The 20236-nt window shown below is 36.1% G+C and overlaps 3 protein-coding genes and 1 non-coding gene across 6 annotated transcripts; 3 read left to right on the top strand and 1 right to left on the bottom strand.

Moving 5' to 3' along the window:
* Positions 1-6399: 6399 nt before the first annotated feature.
* On the top strand, positions 6400-8775 carry LOC116146855 (protein ABCI7, chloroplastic-like; the record flags this gene model as incomplete). Its single annotated transcript, XM_031432302.1, has 4 exons — positions 6400-6415; positions 6636-6919; positions 7673-7932; positions 8265-8775. Coding segments are annotated over 4 exons (879 nt in total), but the record flags the coding sequence as incomplete, so codon positions are not given.
* LOC116146854 (pentatricopeptide repeat-containing protein At5g46580, chloroplastic-like) lies at positions 8723-12104 on the top strand. Its single transcript, XM_031432301.1, has 3 exons — positions 8723-8764; positions 8881-8935; positions 9595-12104. Exons 1-3 carry the CDS (start codon positions 8723-8725, stop codon positions 11856-11858), a joined length of 2361 nt encoding a protein of 786 aa, XP_031288161.1. The 3' UTR covers positions 11859-12104.
* Positions 9400-9527, top strand: LOC116146884. The gene has a single exon (XR_004130570.1). It is a non-coding gene; the product is annotated as a U6atac minor spliceosomal RNA (small nuclear RNA).
* A 1068-nt stretch (positions 12105-13172) lies between the features above and the next one.
* LOC116146749 (protein phosphatase 2C 29) lies at positions 13173-19847 on the bottom strand. 3 transcript variants are annotated; one of them, XM_031432184.1, is made up of 4 exons: positions 17822-19845; positions 14841-14954; positions 13946-14283; positions 13173-13566 (listed from the first exon to the last, which is right to left on the bottom strand). In XM_031432184.1, the coding sequence occupies exons 1-3, from the start codon at positions 19688-19690 to the stop codon at positions 14170-14172; spliced, it is 2097 nt and encodes a 698-aa protein (XP_031288044.1). In that variant the 5' UTR covers positions 19691-19845; the 3' UTR covers positions 13173-13566; positions 13946-14169. The 3 variants fall into 3 exon arrangements, with proteins under 3 accessions (XP_031288044.1, XP_031288043.1, XP_031288045.1); XM_031432183.1 differs by having other exon boundaries at positions 13946-14210; positions 17822-19843; XM_031432185.1 differs by lacking the exons at positions 13173-13566; positions 13946-14283; positions 14841-14954 and adding exons at positions 16997-17471; positions 17548-17657 and having other exon boundaries at positions 17822-19847.
* Positions 19848-20236: the final 389 nt, after the last annotated feature.

Here is a 20236-nt window from a genome sequence, read left to right as displayed (position 1 = left end):
GCAGGAATTTGACTACTACAAGAGTGACTTTAGTGCTACTAAGAAGTCTGAATTGGAGACATTTGGGAGAGGCAAGATTTGATCGCATCAAATTTTGCAATTTGGGTCTGGACCATTGGAAGAAAAATAGTGATCGATATCCGATACTTTCGATGATGGCCCGTGATGTGATGAGTATACCAATAACGACTGTTGCTTCGGAATCCAGTTTCAGTATTGGTAGCAAAGTGCTCAGTAAATATCGAAGTTCACTTTACCGGAGAATGCAGAGTCTTTGATATGCACCAGGACATGGATTTCTGGATATGAAGTTAAAGGAACATTAACTATATTTCACATGTTTTAATATTTTGTTTGTTAATATATTACGATAGTTAACTTATATCTTGTTATTGTAGAAGATGAATTGATGATGTTCAGCTGGTTGTGCCATTAAGTCAAGGGCGGGGAGAGATTGCATAATCAAGGGAGGCTTTGTTTGTTTAGTGTGTTTGGTACTTTGGTTAAACAATATATACGTTTAATTATTTAGTGTTTACTATGTTATGTATGTTGCATGTTAACAATTTTATATGTTTAGTGTTTACTAATAGTAATTACTTATGTATGTTTAGTGTTTATTAATTCTATTATCTATATGGTGGACTTTGATATAAATATGAAAAATATTAATATTGAATTAATAATATTGGTGAAATCTAATCAAATTTATTTTAATCATCCATTTATTTAATATAATAAGTTAATAACTAATAAGTTTAATATGGAAAACAGTAAAAAATATGAAAAATGTAAAAAGCTGCTTCCATTTTCACGGGTGACCCGTGGGTGACCCGCGCCCGCACGGGCGGGTACGGATCATGAAAATGTCGACCCGCGAGAATTTTTCACCCGTGACCCGTTGCTACCCAGACCATACCCGCCCAACCCGCCCGTTTGCCAGGTCTAGTGATACCTTTGTTTTTGGACAAATTTGACCAATTTAAAGTACTCCCTCTATTTTGAAATAAAAGTCGTTTTAGCCTTATAAATTTTTTTCAAATAAATGTCGTTTGGCCAAATGCAACCCTCTCTCTCTTTCTTGAAGTATGCCCCTATCTCCTCTCTCTCTTTCCCTCAACCCTCATCTCTTCTCTCTCTCTCTCTCTCTCTTTCTCTTTCTCTTTCAAAAGCCATTTAACACAACTTTTAATTCCATCAATCATCATTGCTTTTTCTTCGTTCCATTTCCCACGCACTTTCAGAGGGAGGAGCAAAGAGAAAAAAAATTTACATTAAAAAATTAGTTTATTAAAAAGCGTGCAATGACTTAAAACGACTTTTATTTCGAAACAGGGGGAGTAATTTATAGGTCTTAGGACGTAGTTAGACTAATTCGGCCAATGCACACTAAATCCGTTCGAATGATTTCGAATTTATGGTATTCGATAAGATTGAAATCGGCCGACACCATAAGATTCAAACAAATTCAACCGATTTAAAAAAGCTACAATTGGCCTGATTTGTTAGACACCCTCCTCCTATTTGAACACATTCGATAGGATTTTTCCATTTGGGCAAAACTTACCTTGGTCGAATCCAGCCGAATGTGTCCGAATAGTAGGTGTCGAACAAAACTTGTCTTCAACCTCCAATCCTTTTTTCATCTAAATCCTCCCATATTGGCCAATACCCATACCTAGATATGAAAAAAAAAAAAAAAAAAAAAAAACCACCCATTTTCAACATCTAAAGACTAGTGTAAGCTTAAACAACCATGAAAACAACAACTCATTAAAAAAATAGTTTGTTAAACATGTTTCATACACATATATGCAACATACTCAATGATTTATTATTTGGAACAACTTTCAAATTGTATAACTGACTTCTTCTCTCTTTTAAACCCTTTAATAACCCAATATATTGCTCAAATCCATCCAGCAACAATTTCTTCATATGACAAAAACAAGTCTTTACTTAGGATTTTAAGTTAAAGCATGGGTTTTTTTCTTTAAGTTTGGGGATTTGTCAATAGGGTTGATTTCATCCAAAAATGTGGCAGTAATACTACACCCACAAACCATTCTCACTAACTTTCTCTTACAAACACGATGTGTCAGCTTATAATTAGTTAGTTCGCAATGAGTCTTTGTGATACCCAAGATGTCAAAGGCATGTTCCCAACTCAAAATAGTCATTTAGATGTTAATTTTATGTTAAAAAGCATAAAATCTAACTAAGGGCAAAATAGTCAATTCATTTGGAACGGTATGAATCAATTATCCATAAAAAGGTATTAGGAGCAAAATAGTCATTTTACCTATAGATAAGCATTGCAAAAGTCAAGGATGAGTACGCTTAATTGCATTTAATTACATTAATTAAGTAATAATTATGTTTAGTGCCAAATTACCAAAATACCCTTATGCGAAGAATTAAGGACTTATGAGTTATACAATTAAAATAATTGGGCCGATAGCATAATTTTAGAAAATTAATGAAATATTTTTCTATAAATAAGAGGAAAATTCGTTCAAGCCAAGAGGAGACATCATTTCTTCAACCTTTCTTCCATTTTCTCTCAAATCCTCTATAAAACAAGCTTTCTCTCTATAAGTTTCAAAGGAGTTTTGCATAATTTTTTCAAGGAGAACAAGATAGGAGCCTTGGATCTTCAAATTGAAGAGTTTAAGGTAGGGATTAAAAACCCTAGTTTTGATGTTATTTGAAGATTTGAGGTAGACGTTGAGGTATAATGTTATATCTGTAGGATTAAGGTATAAAAGAAGATAAGGGCAAAGGATTTGGTGGGGGAATTCTTTAAAAAGGTAAGGAAGAACCTCCCATGACTATAGGGATTATGCTAGGGTTTGTAGATTTTAATAAAACCTAAAATTAAGGCTTTAAAACATAGAATTAGTTGATGGCAAGTGCAGTTGAACTCATTAATGTTATTTATTGTCTTGAATTCTATTCATTATACATGAAGTTATTGTCATTTATGTTTTATGAGTTGTTATATTTAATTGAAGAAAATGAAGTGTTGATGTTGATTGTGGCAAAACTTGTAGTATTGGAGATCATATGGTGTTGAATGGTTGCCATTAGAAGTGTTGATGTATTGTTTGCATTAACTTAGAATGTTATAGCAATGACGGATGATCATGGGAATGAGGTTTTACACTTCCTTTAAGATGTTAAAGACTATGAGTAATACTACACTTATAAAGAAATTTTACAAAGATCTTCATACAAAGTGATGTGACAAAAAATGAATGGAAGAGTGAATTTAATGAGTTTGACTTTTTGTTTCACTCTTCTATTCATTTTTTACTACCTCACAATATATAAAGAAACTAAAGACAAAAAACTAGAGAAAACAACGGAGCAAAACAGAGCAAAAGCGGAAGGAGGGATGTGTGTATCGAAGTCACTCGCTAAGTCCCTGAAGTGTACCTATTAAAGATCTGGAAAATCCAAAAATAGAAGATTTTATCGACACTAGATTTGTTGTAAAGAATTGAGTGCAACCTCCAGAGAATGCACCTGTTGAACATCAAGAACATTGTTCTGAAATAAAAATTACCTCTCCTCTTGTGGGCGGATGGCAAGTTCTTTAGTCATTAGAGTTAGTTATATCCAGGAGTCTTGTATTCGAGTCTTGGAAGAGGCAATTACTGTCGGCGTCCATCATCGGAATAGGCACGACCAACCTAATCTGGCTGACTGTGTGTCGATCTAGTCATTTTTGACAAGATCGATGGCCAAAAATGTAGGATGGAATACATGGAGAATGATGCATGTGATACTATAACATGTATATTCATATTTTGCGAAAAAAAAAAAAATTCAATCAAATTGAAAAACAAGTAAGGTATAACTTGTTACCTCAAGTCCTTAGCAACTTTGAAGACTTTAATTTCAGAGAAATTAAACAAAAGAGTATCCACACTAAGGTAAAAGAAGAATTAGGCCAAGAGAGACATTTGGGTTCTTAGAAATTTTGATCTTTACCTTAAAATTGACATATCATTTTCTTTATTATGTAGCTTTATAATAAAGAATTCAATAATTGTTTTAGACTTCCTTAACAATTCCATAATGTTTTTGGAGTTGTAAATAATTCATAATATTATGAAGTTGTTAAACTTCTTTAAATAATAACATTGGATTAACATTAATCAAATTAACAATTTAACTCTTAAATTATTTACATAACAATTTAACCCTTAAATTGTTCATATGTTTACAATTACAACCCATTATTAAACAATTAATATAAGAAAATGATTAATTATGAATTGGAATTCCATGAATTCCAATTAGCAATTAACTCTTAAATTATTCATAATAACTAATATAACCCTCCATGAATCAATTCAATGATAATAATTAAATAACTTATTACCCTTGGTATGTGTCTAGCCAACCTTGGATAATCAACTCTCTTTGGCTATTTCTCCATTCTCCTTAATTTTTATGTGTGACCTCTTAAGTTCACTGTGGCCTAATCATGGACCAATATCATAGTCTATTTCGATATGTTTTGTCATAAATCTTTATGAATAAAACTCCCACGATTATGGCAGACATCTAGCAATGCTTCATAACCCCTAAGTCACAATGAAGATATACTCTAACGAATCCTTTTATAATCATACGCACTGTATAATCAAATCTCTGTTGTCTAATCCCAATTAAGAATGGATTTATGGTATGTCAAAATCTTTATCTTAATTTTATATCAAACTGATAATCAATACATATGGAACATGTCACCATGTGAACAACCTTTCAGTAAAATTTTATATACCTGGTCAGAGATTCCTTTTCCAATATCTTGACATTATCTAGGAACTTGATATCAATCTAACCAAGTCAACGGATCTCAACTGACTATCACTGTCCTCACACATAAAAAAACACATGGCCAAATCGGCTTATTAACATAGACATGATTAGTCTCGTGTTATACACCATTGAACATATGCATTTATGCAAAATCTAATCGTGATATCTCAAGTCTAAGGATTAATAATACTAGTACGATTTTTGATAAATCATTGACTACATTTTAAATGTCCATGTGATTCCTAAATGGTTATATTCGATAAATAGTTCACTAACCGCGTATCCATGTTAATGCCCTAGTGATTTAACTTTTATAAACCGACACTAATACTATCAAGTGATATTCTACGGAGGTATTCAGCATGCCTACTATGTAATATTATTACCATAAAATTAATAATAGGGAATACTTTGATGATTTTGATCTTCTAAAGATTTATATCACAGACATTTCACATGTAATACATATATATAAATGAGCAAATTACATGTAAATAAGAACACTTTCTTATTGATAAGATAAAATGTATATACAAAATATATACATTACATTATATACAAACATAATGTCTTAGAACGACGACACGATTGGTTCTTAGGACATACACTAATAAAACTCTCACTTGCAGGTATGGCCAAAATGTTTAAGCTTATCATGGGCGAAATGACTCAAAATGTTTGTGTCAAATGTTGGGTCCGTTGGGCCTATGGTCTAGTTTATGGCCCAAAAATTGAAAGCCCAAATCCAACCAGTTTTTAATTTAATTTCAATTTAAATGCCCATGTTTTATTTTTTAGTAAAATAATCATAATTAATATGAAAAATTAATGCAAATGTCTTTAATATATGATTGTTTGTTAAACATAGGTTGCACCTAATTTCATTTAAAATATAATATTTAATAATAAATTTTATATCACAAACAATGTTAAATTAATTTGAAACTATTATATCATTTCCCACATTTTTTTACTTGTTATAAATTTTCCATTTTTATTTTAATAACTTAATTAAAGAAGATAAACTTAAAAAAAAATCCTTACCAATGAGGATGTGCCACATCATGACGTGTGGCGCACACGCGCACCCTGGTTCACTTGTTATAGGCATGTTGTACAGAAATACTAAGGCAAAACCAAGTTAAGCTTGAAGTTTCACAAAACTCAACTCTCAGATTAGAATTCTGATCGCAAAATTGAGAATAATCATCGGCCATCGATGTCTGTATTGTCTTTCACGCCACAACTTCAAGTCATGTCTGTCCCATACTCACTCCCAAACCAAAACCAAAGCCAAAACTCAACAAACTCAGAATTTTTCGCTTCAAACATTCGCAACTCCGCCTCACTGCCCTCTTTTCTGACCCTTTCGTGCTTCAATTAGTGATTCTTGAAGACTCTCTCCCTCTCTTCGCAGCCTCTTCCTCTCAGAAACTCAGAGACTTCTCCTCTCAAACCCTCCTCTCTACTCCTTGGCCCTCCCGTAAAGATGAGCCTTTTCGTATGACACTTCTCTCATTAAAAGTTCCCTAATTGAACCGTTTCTCACTCTGCGCAATTCCTTGATTCTTGGATGTTTCAGGTGATACCCAGTTCCCCAATTTTTTATTGATGGTTTTTGAAAGAGTCTGGTTGAATTTGTCAAAATTGCTAGAGGGTTTATTTAGGTAGTTTGCTAAGGGCTTCAGATAGAATTATGGAAAGGGTAAGTAAGTTTATTGGTGATTTTAAATGGGGTGATTTGTTTTGGTCAATTAATGGTATGGGGGCACCGGATTTAGGGGTTATTTATGTTCCTGCAGGATGTAAGGTAGAAATTCCGATTTATTTGAAGTATTTTTCGGTTGAGGGAGGCAATGAGGAGTCGAAAAAGTTGCCGATATCCAATCCGAGGGTGTTTGTGTTGGTTGAGGAGGGAGGAGAGGTTGGTATAGTGGAGGAGTTTGTAGGTAAAGAGGGGAATGCGTGTTATTGGGCGAATCCGGTTTTGGAGGTGGTGATTGGAGGAGGAGGGAAAGTTAGACATTCTTATGTCCAGAGTCAGTCTTTGAGAGCTGCTCATATCAAGTGGACTACAGTGAGGCAGGTAAATTCTTGTTATTGTTCTTGGTATTGCTAAGACTTAAATTTCTTTGAGCTTATAGATAATCAGTTCAGTTTGTAGAAGACTTTGAAAGTGAGTTCAGGATACATGTTTTTGGCTTAAATTTTGTTAATTTTTGTAATGTTAAATTGAGCATTGAACATGAAACAAATGGTAATATGGTCAATTTATGTCTGTGTTCGTGCTTTAGTAAGTTTAATGGATACTGAATGTCAACTTGAGAAGACCTCGATGGTCAGTTTCATCCTGTAGTTTCACCTAGGACTAAGTCTAGAACCTGCTTTCAGGTTTTGCTTTTCTGAAGTCTTTCTTCTTTTCGTGGAGACCATCTAATTTTCTTGGTGCTCCTTTGTCCAGTTTTATTTAATTAATTATATAATCTTGTCAATATTCTAGATGATGGCTAACATTCCCAAAGTATTGCATAAATGATTGCAATACTTTTCTTAAGAATCAATTATAATGGACTGAAGTATGGGTTCATGATTGGTCTTGTTGCCTCCGATTTGTCGACTGAAGTATGGGTTCATGATTGGTCTTGTTGCCTCCGATTTGTCGACTGAGGAAATGTTCAGGTTGTTCTTTGCAAGTGGTCAGTTGATTATAGGAATCTTCCCCTTGTCATAGCCTCATTACCTGTCTCTTTACTTGTCAATTCTTGAAACCATTTTGTACCTTTACGTTCTGTGATTTATTGAGCAGCAGTAAATTTATTCATCAATTTGCCATTTGTAGGAATCATCCAGTACTTATGAGCTTGTAGAGGTAAGCACTGGTGGAAAATTGAGCAGGCACAATGTCCATGTTCAACAACTTGGCCCAGAAACGGTAACAGAGGTGTCCACATTTCATTTGTCTGTCACTGAGCAAACACAAGATTTACATAGTAGCCTAGTCTTTGATTATCCTCGAGGTTATTCTCGACAACTTCACAAGTGTATTGTGGCCCATCCGCAAGGACAAGCGGTTTTCGATGGAAACGTAAAGGTCAACAGGTAATTTTGTTGCATGTCCCTTTTTATTGTAATTTTTGTACTTGGTAACATTATTTGATCGTGTGCCTGACTTTATGTGATCTAGGTATATGATCACATTTCTATTTTCCAGTTTACAAGTTACTGGTTTCTGACATAGGATCACTCGTTAAAAATTGATGCTAATGAATACCTGGAGAGGAAATGTCTGGCATTTGTATGGCTTATTGTCATATATCAATTATTTATTAGTTATTACTCCATTTATCTTGCTTGCTATAGTCTAAAGATAGTTTTGAGGATGTCAGTGGCATGCTGTTTGTGGTGTTTATAGCTCTACTTGAATTATGCAGATACGCACAACAAACAGATGCTGGACAACTAACGAGGAGTCTCCTCCTTGAACCTCGTGCAACCGTAAATGTAAAACCCAATCTCCAGATTATTGCTGATGATGTGAAGTGCTCCCATGGAGCTGCTATAAGTGACCTAGAAGAAAGCCAACTCTTCTACTTTCAAGCACGTGGTATTGACTTAAAAACAGCTAGAAAAGCTCTTGTCTTTTCCTTTGGAGCTGAGGTGATTGGACGTTTTCCTTACCCGTCTGTTCGAAAACAAGCTGAGAGCCATGTCAAACAACTACTGGAAACCGTATATGATAGTTCCTCATAGCGAGGGGTCATAGATGGTATATATATTCAATTTTGTTGTGTAATACTTTGTCATTGTTCAACTGAATAATAGTTGTTATTAGTTACACAATTCAGTCAAACTGAATTGCCCCATTTTGGTTCCCATGCAAATATAGAAAATGGAAGAGATTAGGAATTGTCGGAATATGAAATCGAAAATGGTTTATATGTATCTGATTCAGTTGTTTTAATATTGTCATTATTTAACAGAGATATCTTTACACTTACCATTGCAGCTGTCTAATTTTTCTTGATGTTATGAACTTACGCTGCTCAGATATACTGTAACAAAGCAGAGATGGAGCTTGCCACTAGTGTTTCTTCCTGTACAAGTGTAGCTAATGAAATTGCTGGAAGGAAACAAAATTTCTAAATTTGTGGGTTTTAAAGTTTCATGGCTTACTCTTGTGATTATCTTAGTTCCATTTAATATGCTAAATTTGGAGACGTTGCAGTAAGCTCTTGAATGCTTATTACTAAATAATTCAATCTTGTGTTGATACCGAGATATTTAGCAGATTCTGAAGCTTGTCAAGTTCAGAGTTTTCACCATGTATGTGACGTACGCCTTTGCCCAACGACACTCTTAATACTTGAGTGAGTATAGATTTTGCCAGCAAGACCACCCTAAAACTACAGCTATAAAACAAAATCCTCCTCCCAAAATCTTGGCAATGTAAACACTTTTTACTCATAATAAAGATGTTTAACGATACGAGTGATTTACGGTATCCCACATCGATTGTTTATAGATCAGTCTATTTCTTTATATAAAGAGTTGATCTTCCCCTTCAATGTGTTCGTAGAAAGGAGAGATGGTTGGCATCTCCCCTGACAGGGACGGGAACTGTCTTCGGACATTCTTGTTACCACACATCCGGTTAAGGCTACCCACCTTTGGTGGATCTCTAACCCAATTTTTTTTTTTTTTCCGAATTTTTTAAAAATAATTTTGAATTAAGATAAGGTCTCACGAAAATATCCTAAAAAGAATCACCTTACTCTTTACTCACTAACTATTTAAGCATCCTAACATTTTTCTTCAACCCCAAAACCTCTTTCTTCTTCTTTCCTTCACTCATGGCTGCTTCTCTCTCCACACCTCTAGATGTTCATCACACCGTACAAAAATCAGATAAAAGACGACCCGTTTTCTTCACCAAACCACAGAGAACTCACCGTGCTGTAAAATTCAGTGTTTGTTGCAGCTCCTTAAAAGCTCCATCAAAGTCTCAAAATGTACCAGACTCTCCAAACCCGAAGACTCCGTCTTTGTCTGAGCAACTCAAGCCTCTCTCCACAACCACTCTTTCTCCAACCAAGAATGACCAAATCCATCTTTTATCCAAGCCAAAGTCCACATGGGTTAACCCCACCAAGCCTAAAAGGTCTGTGCTTTCACTTCAGAGGCATAAGCGCTCCGCTTACTCGTACAATCCTCAGATTAGAGAGCTAAAACTCTTTGCACAGAAGCTCAATGACTGTGACAACTCTGAAGAAGCTTTCTTGGCTGCCCTAAATGAAATCCCACAGCAACCCACTAGAGAAAATGCTCTCTTGATACTCAACAGCTTGAAATTTTGGCAAAAGACTTATCTTTTCTTTAATTGGATAAAGACTCAGAATTTGTTTCCTATGGAAACTATATTCTACAATGTTACCATGAAGTCTTTGAGGTTTGGGAGGCAGTTTCAGCTCATTGAGGAGCTTGCAAATGAAATGGTAAGCAATGAAATTAAGCTTGACAACATTACTTACTCTACTATTATTACTTGTGCCAAAAGATGCAATCGTTTTGATAAAGCGATAGAATGGTTTGAAAGAATGTATAAAACTGGTTTAATGCCTGATGAAGTTACATATTCTGCTATTTTAGATGTTTATGCTAAATTAGGTAAAGTAGAGGAAGTGTTGAGTTTGTATGAGAGAGGGGTAGCTACTGGGTGGAAACCTGACGCCATTACATTTTCTGTGTTGGGGAAGATGTTTGGTGAAGCAGGGGATTATGATGGCATTAGGTATGTTTTACAAGAAATGAAATCTTTAGGTGTGCAGCCTAATTTGGTTGTGTACAATACATTGTTAGAAGCAATGGGCAAGGCTGGAAAGCCTGGTTTGGCTAGAAGTTTGTTTGATGAAATGATTGAATCAGGTTTAACCCCGGATGAGAAAACTTTAACTGCCCTTATCAAGATTTATGGCAAGGCTAGGTGGGCTAAGGATGCTTTAGAATTATGGGAGCGAATGAGGGAGAATAGGTGGCCGATGGATTTTATTTTTTATAACACATTGTTGAATATGTGTGCGGATATTGGATTGGTTGAGGAAGCAGAGAAGCTGTTTGAGCATATGAAACAGTCGGAGAATTGTAAGCCGGATAGTTATAGCTATACGGCAATGCTGAACATATATGGTAGTGGCAGGAAGGTTGATAAGGCAATGGATTTGTTTGAAGAGATGCCTGAGCAGGGGGTTGAGATCAATGTGATGGGGTTTACTTGTTTGATTCAGTGTTTGGGAAAGGCTAGGAGGATTAATGATTTGGTAAGAGTGTTTGATGTCTCTGTTGGACGCGGCGTTAAACCGGATGATAGGCTTTGTGGGTGTTTGCTGTCTGTTATGGCCCTGTGTGAGACCAGTGAGGATGTTGACAAGGTGATTGCATGTTTGCAGCAAGCTAATCCAAAGTTGGTTGCCTTTGTCAAATTGATTGAAGACGAGAAAACCGACTTTCAGATCATCAAGGAGGAGTTTAGGACTGTCATTAGGGACACTGCGGTTGATGCCAGAAGACCATTCTGCAATTGCTTGATCGATATTTGTCGAAATAGAAATCTCCATGTGAGAGCACATGAGCTGCTCTATTTAGGAACCTTGTATGGTTTATATCCTGGTTTACATAACAAAACTGGGGATGAATGGAATCTTGATGTGCGATCACTCTCCATCGGTGCAGCTCAGACTGCCCTTGAAGAGTGGATAGCGACGCTGGAAAAAACAGTTCAACGCAAAGAGGAATTACCGGAGTTGTTTTTGGCTCAAACCGGTACAGGAACTCACAAATTCTCACAAGGTTTGGCCGCAGCCTTCGCGACCCACTTGGAGAAATTTGCAGCACCATTTAGGCAAAGCGAAGAAAGAGCTGGTTATTTTGTGGCAACTAAGGAGGATTTAGTTTCATGGGTGCAAGCAAGAATGCACCCTTCTGTTACCCGCATAAATTCCAAATTAACTGTAAAATGTTGTAATTTTTAGTTTCACAGTTTTTTCATTGAATGGAAGTAATGAGAAAATGATTTCTACAAAAGGAATCTGAAAATGAAATTCCAACTTTGTAAACCGCATGGGTGGAAATCCACCTTCAAAATTACAGACGCTCACCTTTCATTAGGAAATGCTCAAAGTTCAGTAAGTATAACTGTACCCCCCCAACCATACTACAGACTATTTCTTTTTCTTTTTTCTCTGCCTTGAATAGAAAAGAAAAAAATAAAAGGAAGGCACCTTGGAATGTTAAGAGCCTCCATCTATGCAAATCTCTAAGTAAAGCAAAAGTCTAAAAGAAAAAGATTGAAAAAAAATTAAACAAAATGAGTTCTTTCTTTCCTTTTTGTCCCTAAAGAGCATTTCCCAACAACCCTTCCCTTTTTTTCTTTTTTAATCCTGAACTGAATTTTCAGGCATCTACTCAACTCTTGATGACTACCTAACATTAGTCTGCCTTTGTCATTTGAACTTCCCCCTATCNCATGTAGTTGCGAAATCGCTGTCACAGAAAGTGTGGGCGTCTAAATTTTTAGTTAGTCGCGGAAATTTTTTTTTTTTGCAAAGCAAATTAGTCGCTAATTGCTGGTTAAAATAGTCTCCCCCCCTAGACGCTAATTGTTCAAGGGTACTTTGGTAAAATAGTATCGCGATTAATCAATTAGTTGCAAAATGTATCTTTTCGTGTCTAATAATTTGTCGTAAATGCCACAAAAATTAGACGCTAAAAGTGTGAGGGTAATTTCGTAAAAAAATTTCGCAACTATTTTATTAGTAAACGAATGTATCTTTTGATGACCAAAATTTAGCGGTTAATTCTAATACTTTGACACTGAATATGAAAACCAAAAGGTTTTCACGACTATTTATTAGTGGTCGAATGTATCTTTTAGTGACCAAAATTTAGTAGTTAATTCTAATAATTTTAGACGCTAAATGTAAAATCCAAAAGGTTTTCACGACTATTTTATTATTAAACGAATGTATCTTTTAATGACCAAAATTTGGTGGTTAATTCTTATAATTTTAAACGCTAAATGTGGAATTCAATTATGATAAATTACTGTTTGCAATTAAAAAATTAATTGCAAAATATGTTTTTTTTTTAGAAAATAATTAGTGGCAAAAGCATTTTGTATTAACCTAGTTTATACATTCAACATCAACAAAATAATCCATCACAATATAAAAATCTGAACACTAATATATATATATATATACTTGTCAAAATATATATTGCCTATACAACAAAAAACTAACCATCAATATCTAGAGCATCTCAAGTGTCACCAGTTGAGGTTTTCGAAATAGTTGTAGTTGATAAGGACGAGTCTTTAGCAATTGGAGATGGCGATGGTTGTCGAGTTGGAGCTTTATCAGATTGTTGTAGTTCAAGGGCTATAGTTAGCTGCTGCATCATCTCCAACAGGACAAATTGTTGTTGTTCAAGGCTTTTTACTTTATGTTTTTGTTGATCAACTAAGACGAGTTGCTCCTCCAACTGTTTAATCTTATTTTCTTCTTGTTGTACTATGCACCTTAACTCTGCTTCTGCTGCAGTATCATGATGCTTAGTGTGTGAAAATTCAAAATTTTGATTAAATCCGAAAGCTTTACCCAGAACTTTCTCACATATTTTTGCTTCTGTTTTTTCACTTTCCCCTGTTGGTGTTTCATCTTACAGCTCTATCATTTTTTCCTACCATCAATTCAATGCATAATCAATAAGTCAATAATTACATATACATTATAATTAATAAGTCAATGCATAATCAATAAGTCAGATAACCATGAATAAATTACTCGAAACCAATCACGTTAATAATATTAAGAAGATAACTAAAATTACCTGTTGTAATGCAGAAGAAAAACGACTAAAAATTATGCCAGAACGTTTACATTGAGAAATAGTTGACAAATGGCTTAATATTGACATGGAAAAAGCTTTGATACTATTTACTGTGGAAGAAACACCCTTACTTTCAGAGGTTAAATCTCATAATTACTTTTCCACATTTTGTACAACTGGATGATTATTAGCATTTAAAGAAATAAGCAGAAAAGAAAAAACATTTTACCAGCTTTGTCAGCTGCATGGAAGAGCAGCTCCTCTATTAGGTGCTGTGCAGGATCACCATCTGGAAACTTCTCCATGAAACTCTCAACATTTGAAACCACTTCCTGATTGGTCAGATACTGATATAAGCCATCGGATGAGAGGATCAAAAATTAATCTCTTGGGCAGAGTCTATGGTGATGAAGAGAAGGCGTGCAGGATATGTATGGAGCAGTTCCAATATACTCATTTCGAAACATTTCCAATAATGAATCGTTCAACTTGGGCTGCACCAAGATGCCATGATATCATTGAGCAAGTTTTTAAAACACACCATTGGATAAAACAATACACTGGGAACTTCATCAATTGAAAAAATGAAACATAAGTGTAATGCTCAAGTGTGGTTTTGTAAGAGCAAGAATGCATAAATGAGTGAAGCATTAGCAAAATCAGTGATGATATTCTTGTGGTTTGTTAGAGCAAGGACACATATATTGAAACATTAAAATAATAAGTACAGTAATGATATTCGGTTGGCTCACATGACACAGCATACAACAGAAATGATATTTTTATGCACTGATAAAGGTGACCTGCAACTTGAATCATTTCCAATGCTATATACAGCATTTCCTCTATCACAACACTTTTAAAAGATATCCAAAAATTACAACATTTTAATTTATACACTGCATTATCTGTAAAAGCCAATATGTCTTGTCCATATACCGTAGTGATGAATATTATTCATGAGGATATAATTTACTAGAACATAGCAAGCAATGAGCACCTATAACGAAGATATATGCTACCATGATGTACAAATCACCAAACAGTAATAATTATCAACCAGAATTACTTTTTATCAGAAATCCTTGCAACAAAATAGTTATTACAAAGGATATACGACAAACCTTTTTCAGAAATCCAGCTCCAAATGCTCTGGTAACCTTAAGACGACCTTCCACTCTATCATTGACAATACATTGGCTATCATCCGGGTGTTCATTCTCTATTCTTATGATTTCCTGCAATATTAGTGCAAACCAAAGTTCTTAGCAAATCTACATTACTTCCCTTCATTAACAAGATCATACAGTTAGTTTAAGGGTAGAGATAACCATACTTGGCGGTGAAGGGCCAGCGGGACGGCCAAGGAAAAGAAGAAGGGCAAGTAGATTGAATATTTTATCATTAATGAAAATATACATGCAAGTGCAATGACACATTTGGATCGGACATTATCATCTTAATATGAAGCAAGCAATCCATTAAAGTTGAAACTTCATGGAAAAACCAAATGTTATCAATGAATTTCATTTGTCACCAAGTGAGCATAACTACTCTGCAATAAGCACAGGCTGACTCAATATTGAGAAAAAGTCCATGCTAACCATTTTGGTTCAATATCATGTGTACATAGGGTCTGCAAACACTAGACTTTGGGAGCACATCAGCGTGTGTGTCAGAGAAGCAGCAAGGAAGAAAAAAAAATGGAAAGTTTATAACAGCATTCATCCTGTTTCCAGTATACAGACAACTGCTCAGGCTTCCCAGTGAAAAAGAAACAGGGAACAGATGACAGAACTCCACTTCAAACAAAAAAAGAGAAAAGCAAGATTGCAATTTTGATTAATCTAATCTAGAAAAGTTCACCATACAGTCAAAATCTTCAATACAACCAAAAAGATATAGCAATGAGCCATATATAATATTTATATACACGAATAAAAATGATCAATCAAGCATACCATCAGAAGAACAAATTAAAATGTTTAAGACAAATAATTAATGCTGTCAGGTTGCCAGCAAGCTATGATGTGTAACATTCAAGTATTATCTGCACTACCTTAGTAATTCATTCTCAAAACCAGACCTTCATGATAGAAGATATGCTATAGATTATAGATGCACTCAGTTCTGAGCACACAGCATTCTTTTCATATAATGTTGCAAAGTTTGGAATATTATTAAATATCATAATTATAACTTGGCTTACTGACTTACATCCTCCAACGCTTCCCGAACTAGGCACTAAATCACTACATATATCTTGGCACACAAGATACTTCCACACATAATAATAATTATCGAAGTACAACATATTGGACCAGACACTACTATCCATTGTGTTAACACACTCCCCAAACTACAGATGTCAACACGACACAGAATGCCCACAAGTATTGTCAGAAGTCTTCCGGGAGAGTCACTATCCTAGACTCACCTGATTACATGTCTGATTACATAAAATATAGTGCAACATACCTTTGACATCACCTAAGGGAAGCAATCATCAGATAAGACATATTCTCAATCACTGAGATACAAGTAATATTTTAAATTAACTAAATACTCTTCTACAATAATACATTCATACTTTTGGGCATATTAAAGGATTCAAACACCAATCATACCCCACCATCTATAATTCTGACAATATCATACAATATTCCCACTATAAACAGATCCACATCCCTATGTTATTAACCTATTAACAGCAATAAGCCTGTGCAATACCAAAGGACTTCCTAATGTCCTAGAAATTCATATTTAGAAAAGTCTGAAACACAATAGCTCCTGGCACCCAACATGTGTTACCTAAGTCATGAGAAACAAGGTTGTTACTACATACTCGAACCATAAAGCCACCGCCAAAAGGCTTCTTTTCAACCAAGAGTTCTTCCACCATCTGTTAATAAACTATCCTTCCGTATCAGAGCCTCTTCAGCATTAGGGTTCCAAACAGTAAGAGACTTTATTAATTGCCATTTGAAGGGGATTCAACTAAAATTTTTGCAAACATTTCTTACCCTCTTAACTCAGAAAATTTCAGGAGGCATTCAAGCTTGATTTCAGTACCTGAACTAAGATGTTTTCACAACCCTAGATTCCATAAAAGTTCTCATCTTTCCAACCACATGCATTATTTTAAAAACTGAAATTAGGATTTCATGACACTCACATAGAAGCTGTAGCTTGATTTCTCATTACAAACACTCTTCCATGAAAACTCTTTAACAATTATCATTTATCATCTTAAGAGGTCTTAGTAAGATCATGATACAACACACAGAAATATGAATTCGCAAAATCCCAAGGGTTCATTTACTGTAACACTGCATCAGGCATCTCTACTATAAAATTATACCATCCCATAAGCATAAGACTAAGGTCAACCACTTCAGTAATAAAATTATCCTTATCTCATAAGCATAAAACTTTTCCTAGAAGATGCTCCAAATCCTTAGTGGTGGTAGTCAAAGAATAAGAAGCATAAGAATCATAGAGGATTTGTTTCAAGGAATGAAATATATATTTAATAATTTAAGTAACACTGCCAATTTCCATCAAAATGTGTAGACCCATGTACATAAATGCCAACAAAAAGTAGAAAATGCAGACACAAAGTCGTACACTTTAGCTTTCTAGAAAAAAATCGTGATCTACCAAGTACACTTCCAGATAGCAGAAAATTAACATCGCTCCGTTGCTTCTTGTCAGCTTAATAAAACAGCAAAAAACCTGAGGGTATTGCATATACACTGCAAAAAAACCAAGAGTATCTAATAGGTATACAAATTTCTGAATCAGTATTTCCTAACAATTTTGAACACCAACCTGTTTACAAGGTAAAATAAGAGTTTGTATGCCTCCAAACGCACAAAGCTCAGAGACATTAAGCTTCAAGATCAATTCCAAAAAAAGCATATTATCAAGTAAAACGACTCCTACCAATCACAAAGAAACAAACAACATGTTCAGGAGGAACTTTACACTAATCAATCGAACTGACTATCATGATGTAATATAAGTGTGTGAATGAGAGCTAAAGTGATGAATTCATGAAATGCAGAATAAAACAATCTAAGTATGAAAGTTTTCAAATACTAACTTCTTCAATGCTGGTGCTGTGATCAGTCGAAAGCTGCAATGCAGTCAATTTCATTCGTTGGGCAGAAGCCTCATTTGTCCTCACCTTACTTCCCCTTTCATCCTGTGTCACTGGCAATTCCTCAACTATACCCTCCATACTTGACCCATTGCCCCCAGGCCCTTTCATCCCCACACTACATTCAGCTGCTTCAGGCTGAAACTGTGCTACAATTGCCCTACTATCACCCACATTCATCACATACACATCCTCATCCCTCATCAACACAACCAATAAACACGAACCCATCAATGCTAGCTCCGGATTCGTATCAAGAACCTTATCCGTCATATCCAAGTATGCAAGCTCAGTCAATTCTAGAGCTCGCGACATCGCCTCCAACACCAATTCATGATCAACCGGGCCCTCTTTTCGCTTCTTTCCACTCTTTGCAACCTTCTCCTCTACTCTGTTCTCATCTAATCCAACCTTCTCTTTCTCCTCCAATCCAAACCTCCACGGAAACAATGATTTCCTCCCATAACCAACCTCCTTATGCTTTGTCAACAACCCTTGTTTCAACTTTGACAACAGCAACCATCTCCTACTCGCAGCTGAGCTCTCCTTGTTGACACTAATGGCATCATCCACTGAAAATGCAAACCTCTCTGACCCAGAAAGATCCAATCCATCTTCGGTGTCCTCCTCGGCCAAAAATTCCCATAGTCTCCTCCTCCTATTTTCTGTTCCCTCTGATTCAAAAGTCACTTTTTTAGCTCTCTCTATATCTTTCGTTTCATTTTCATTACTTAAAACCACTGGGTCAATTTTAGTTTCAGTTTCCTGAGTATTATCATCATTTGCATTCTTGATTTCATCATCTGGCTCCTCAACATCCCAAAATAAACCTTGTAACTCATTATAAACAGCTCTATAAAGATTACCCATCAAAAATTCGGGCGCATCCGGACCATTGAAACCATCATAAATTCCAACGAACATCCACCCCTGTTCTTCGGATACCACCACGTGCACACGATCTTCACCGGCCTTACCCAGCGCCCATTGAACATTATCATTATTCCTCTCGTTTTTTGCCACGTCAGCAGCCTCCTCGTCCAAGTTGTTGTCGTGGTGACTGTGGTTGCAGTCCTTTCTAGAAACGAAATTCAGTACCGGCACCACCCACGGCCGTTTCTTCTCGTAAAACGCTTTCCGGATTCCCGAAATCCCCAAAATGTTCCTCTTCTTCTTCCTCTTTAAGTAAATGCCGCCAAGCGGAGCAGAGAAATGGACATGGCCACCGGAGTCGGAGCAGCCGGTGTTCTGGTCCAGTGGGCCCGACAATGCCCCGCGCTCCAGCGGGCCAGACAAGAAGAACGGGCCCCGCTCGGAGGCATCGTAAGCACCGCCACGTGGCATCGGCTGGAGAGGTAAAGCACTAAACGACGAAGTACTCTCGAAACCACTGACATTCACAATACTGCTCTTCACACCATAACCACCGGTAAACGTAGTCTCAGTGGCATCGTCGTAAATATTGTCAAGTTGGAGGACAGTTCTGGGAGTAGAAGTATTGGCACTAACCGACGCTCCGGAAATGGCCTTAAACCCTGTCTCGGGCAGCGGGCCACGCTGTCCGGGTCCGGAACGGGTCGGAGAAAAACGGAGAGAGTGTGAAGGAGAGACAAAGCGATCGGAAGGAGTTGGCGAGATAAAACGGTTAGAGGATCGGACGTAGCAGAAGGAGTGTCCAAGAGTCTCATCCAAGGGTTCAGACGAAGCGAAGATCAGGTCCGGTTGGTGAGCCTGTTCCGGTTGGTGCGTGGTCCGGTTAGTTCGGTTAACCGGTTTGATACAAGGGAAGAGGTAAGAGAGTCCACTTCCCATCACATTTGACGCACACCCCGTGGTTTTGGTTCGGTTCGGTTTCCTGTGTTTGGTTGCCGAGAAAATTTGTTTAAAGAGGCAAGCAAGTGCAAGTTTTTCTGGCAAAGTTTGAAAAAGAAAAGAAATAAAAAATAAAAAAATAATTAAACAAAAAGAAAAGAAAAAAAAAAAAAGAAAAAGAAAGTAACGCAAGACAGAAGAGAGAGAGAGAGAAAGAGGGAGTGAAAGAGAAGAGTGTTTTTTTTATATTTCAGCTGAGTAGACTTATTTTTATAGCGAGAGAGAGACTGTGTGTTTTTTCTTGTTTTTGTTTTTGTTTTTTTTGTTTTTCTGTTGTTGGCTCATGGTTGACGGTTACACCTGGCGTTTTGCAGAGGGAGAAGAGAGGTGAGAGGATGCCACATAAGATGCCAAGTCAGAGTTGGTGGTAAGAAATGACGGAAAAGTCCATGATTGGCTTTTAAGGAAAATAATAGGGTCAAAGTGGGAAACAGAGGTTGAATAAAGAGTTTTTCTTTCAGGTTTACTTCTGTCCTTTTACCTTGT

This window comes from Pistacia vera, unplaced genomic scaffold (assembly GCF_008641045.1).
Source record: "Pistacia vera cultivar Batoury unplaced genomic scaffold, PisVer_v2 Contig483, whole genome shotgun sequence".
In the NCBI taxonomy this organism is placed as follows: Eukaryota; Viridiplantae; Streptophyta; class Magnoliopsida; order Sapindales; family Anacardiaceae; genus Pistacia; species Pistacia vera.
This window is presented reverse-complemented; position numbering and strand designations above follow the sequence as displayed.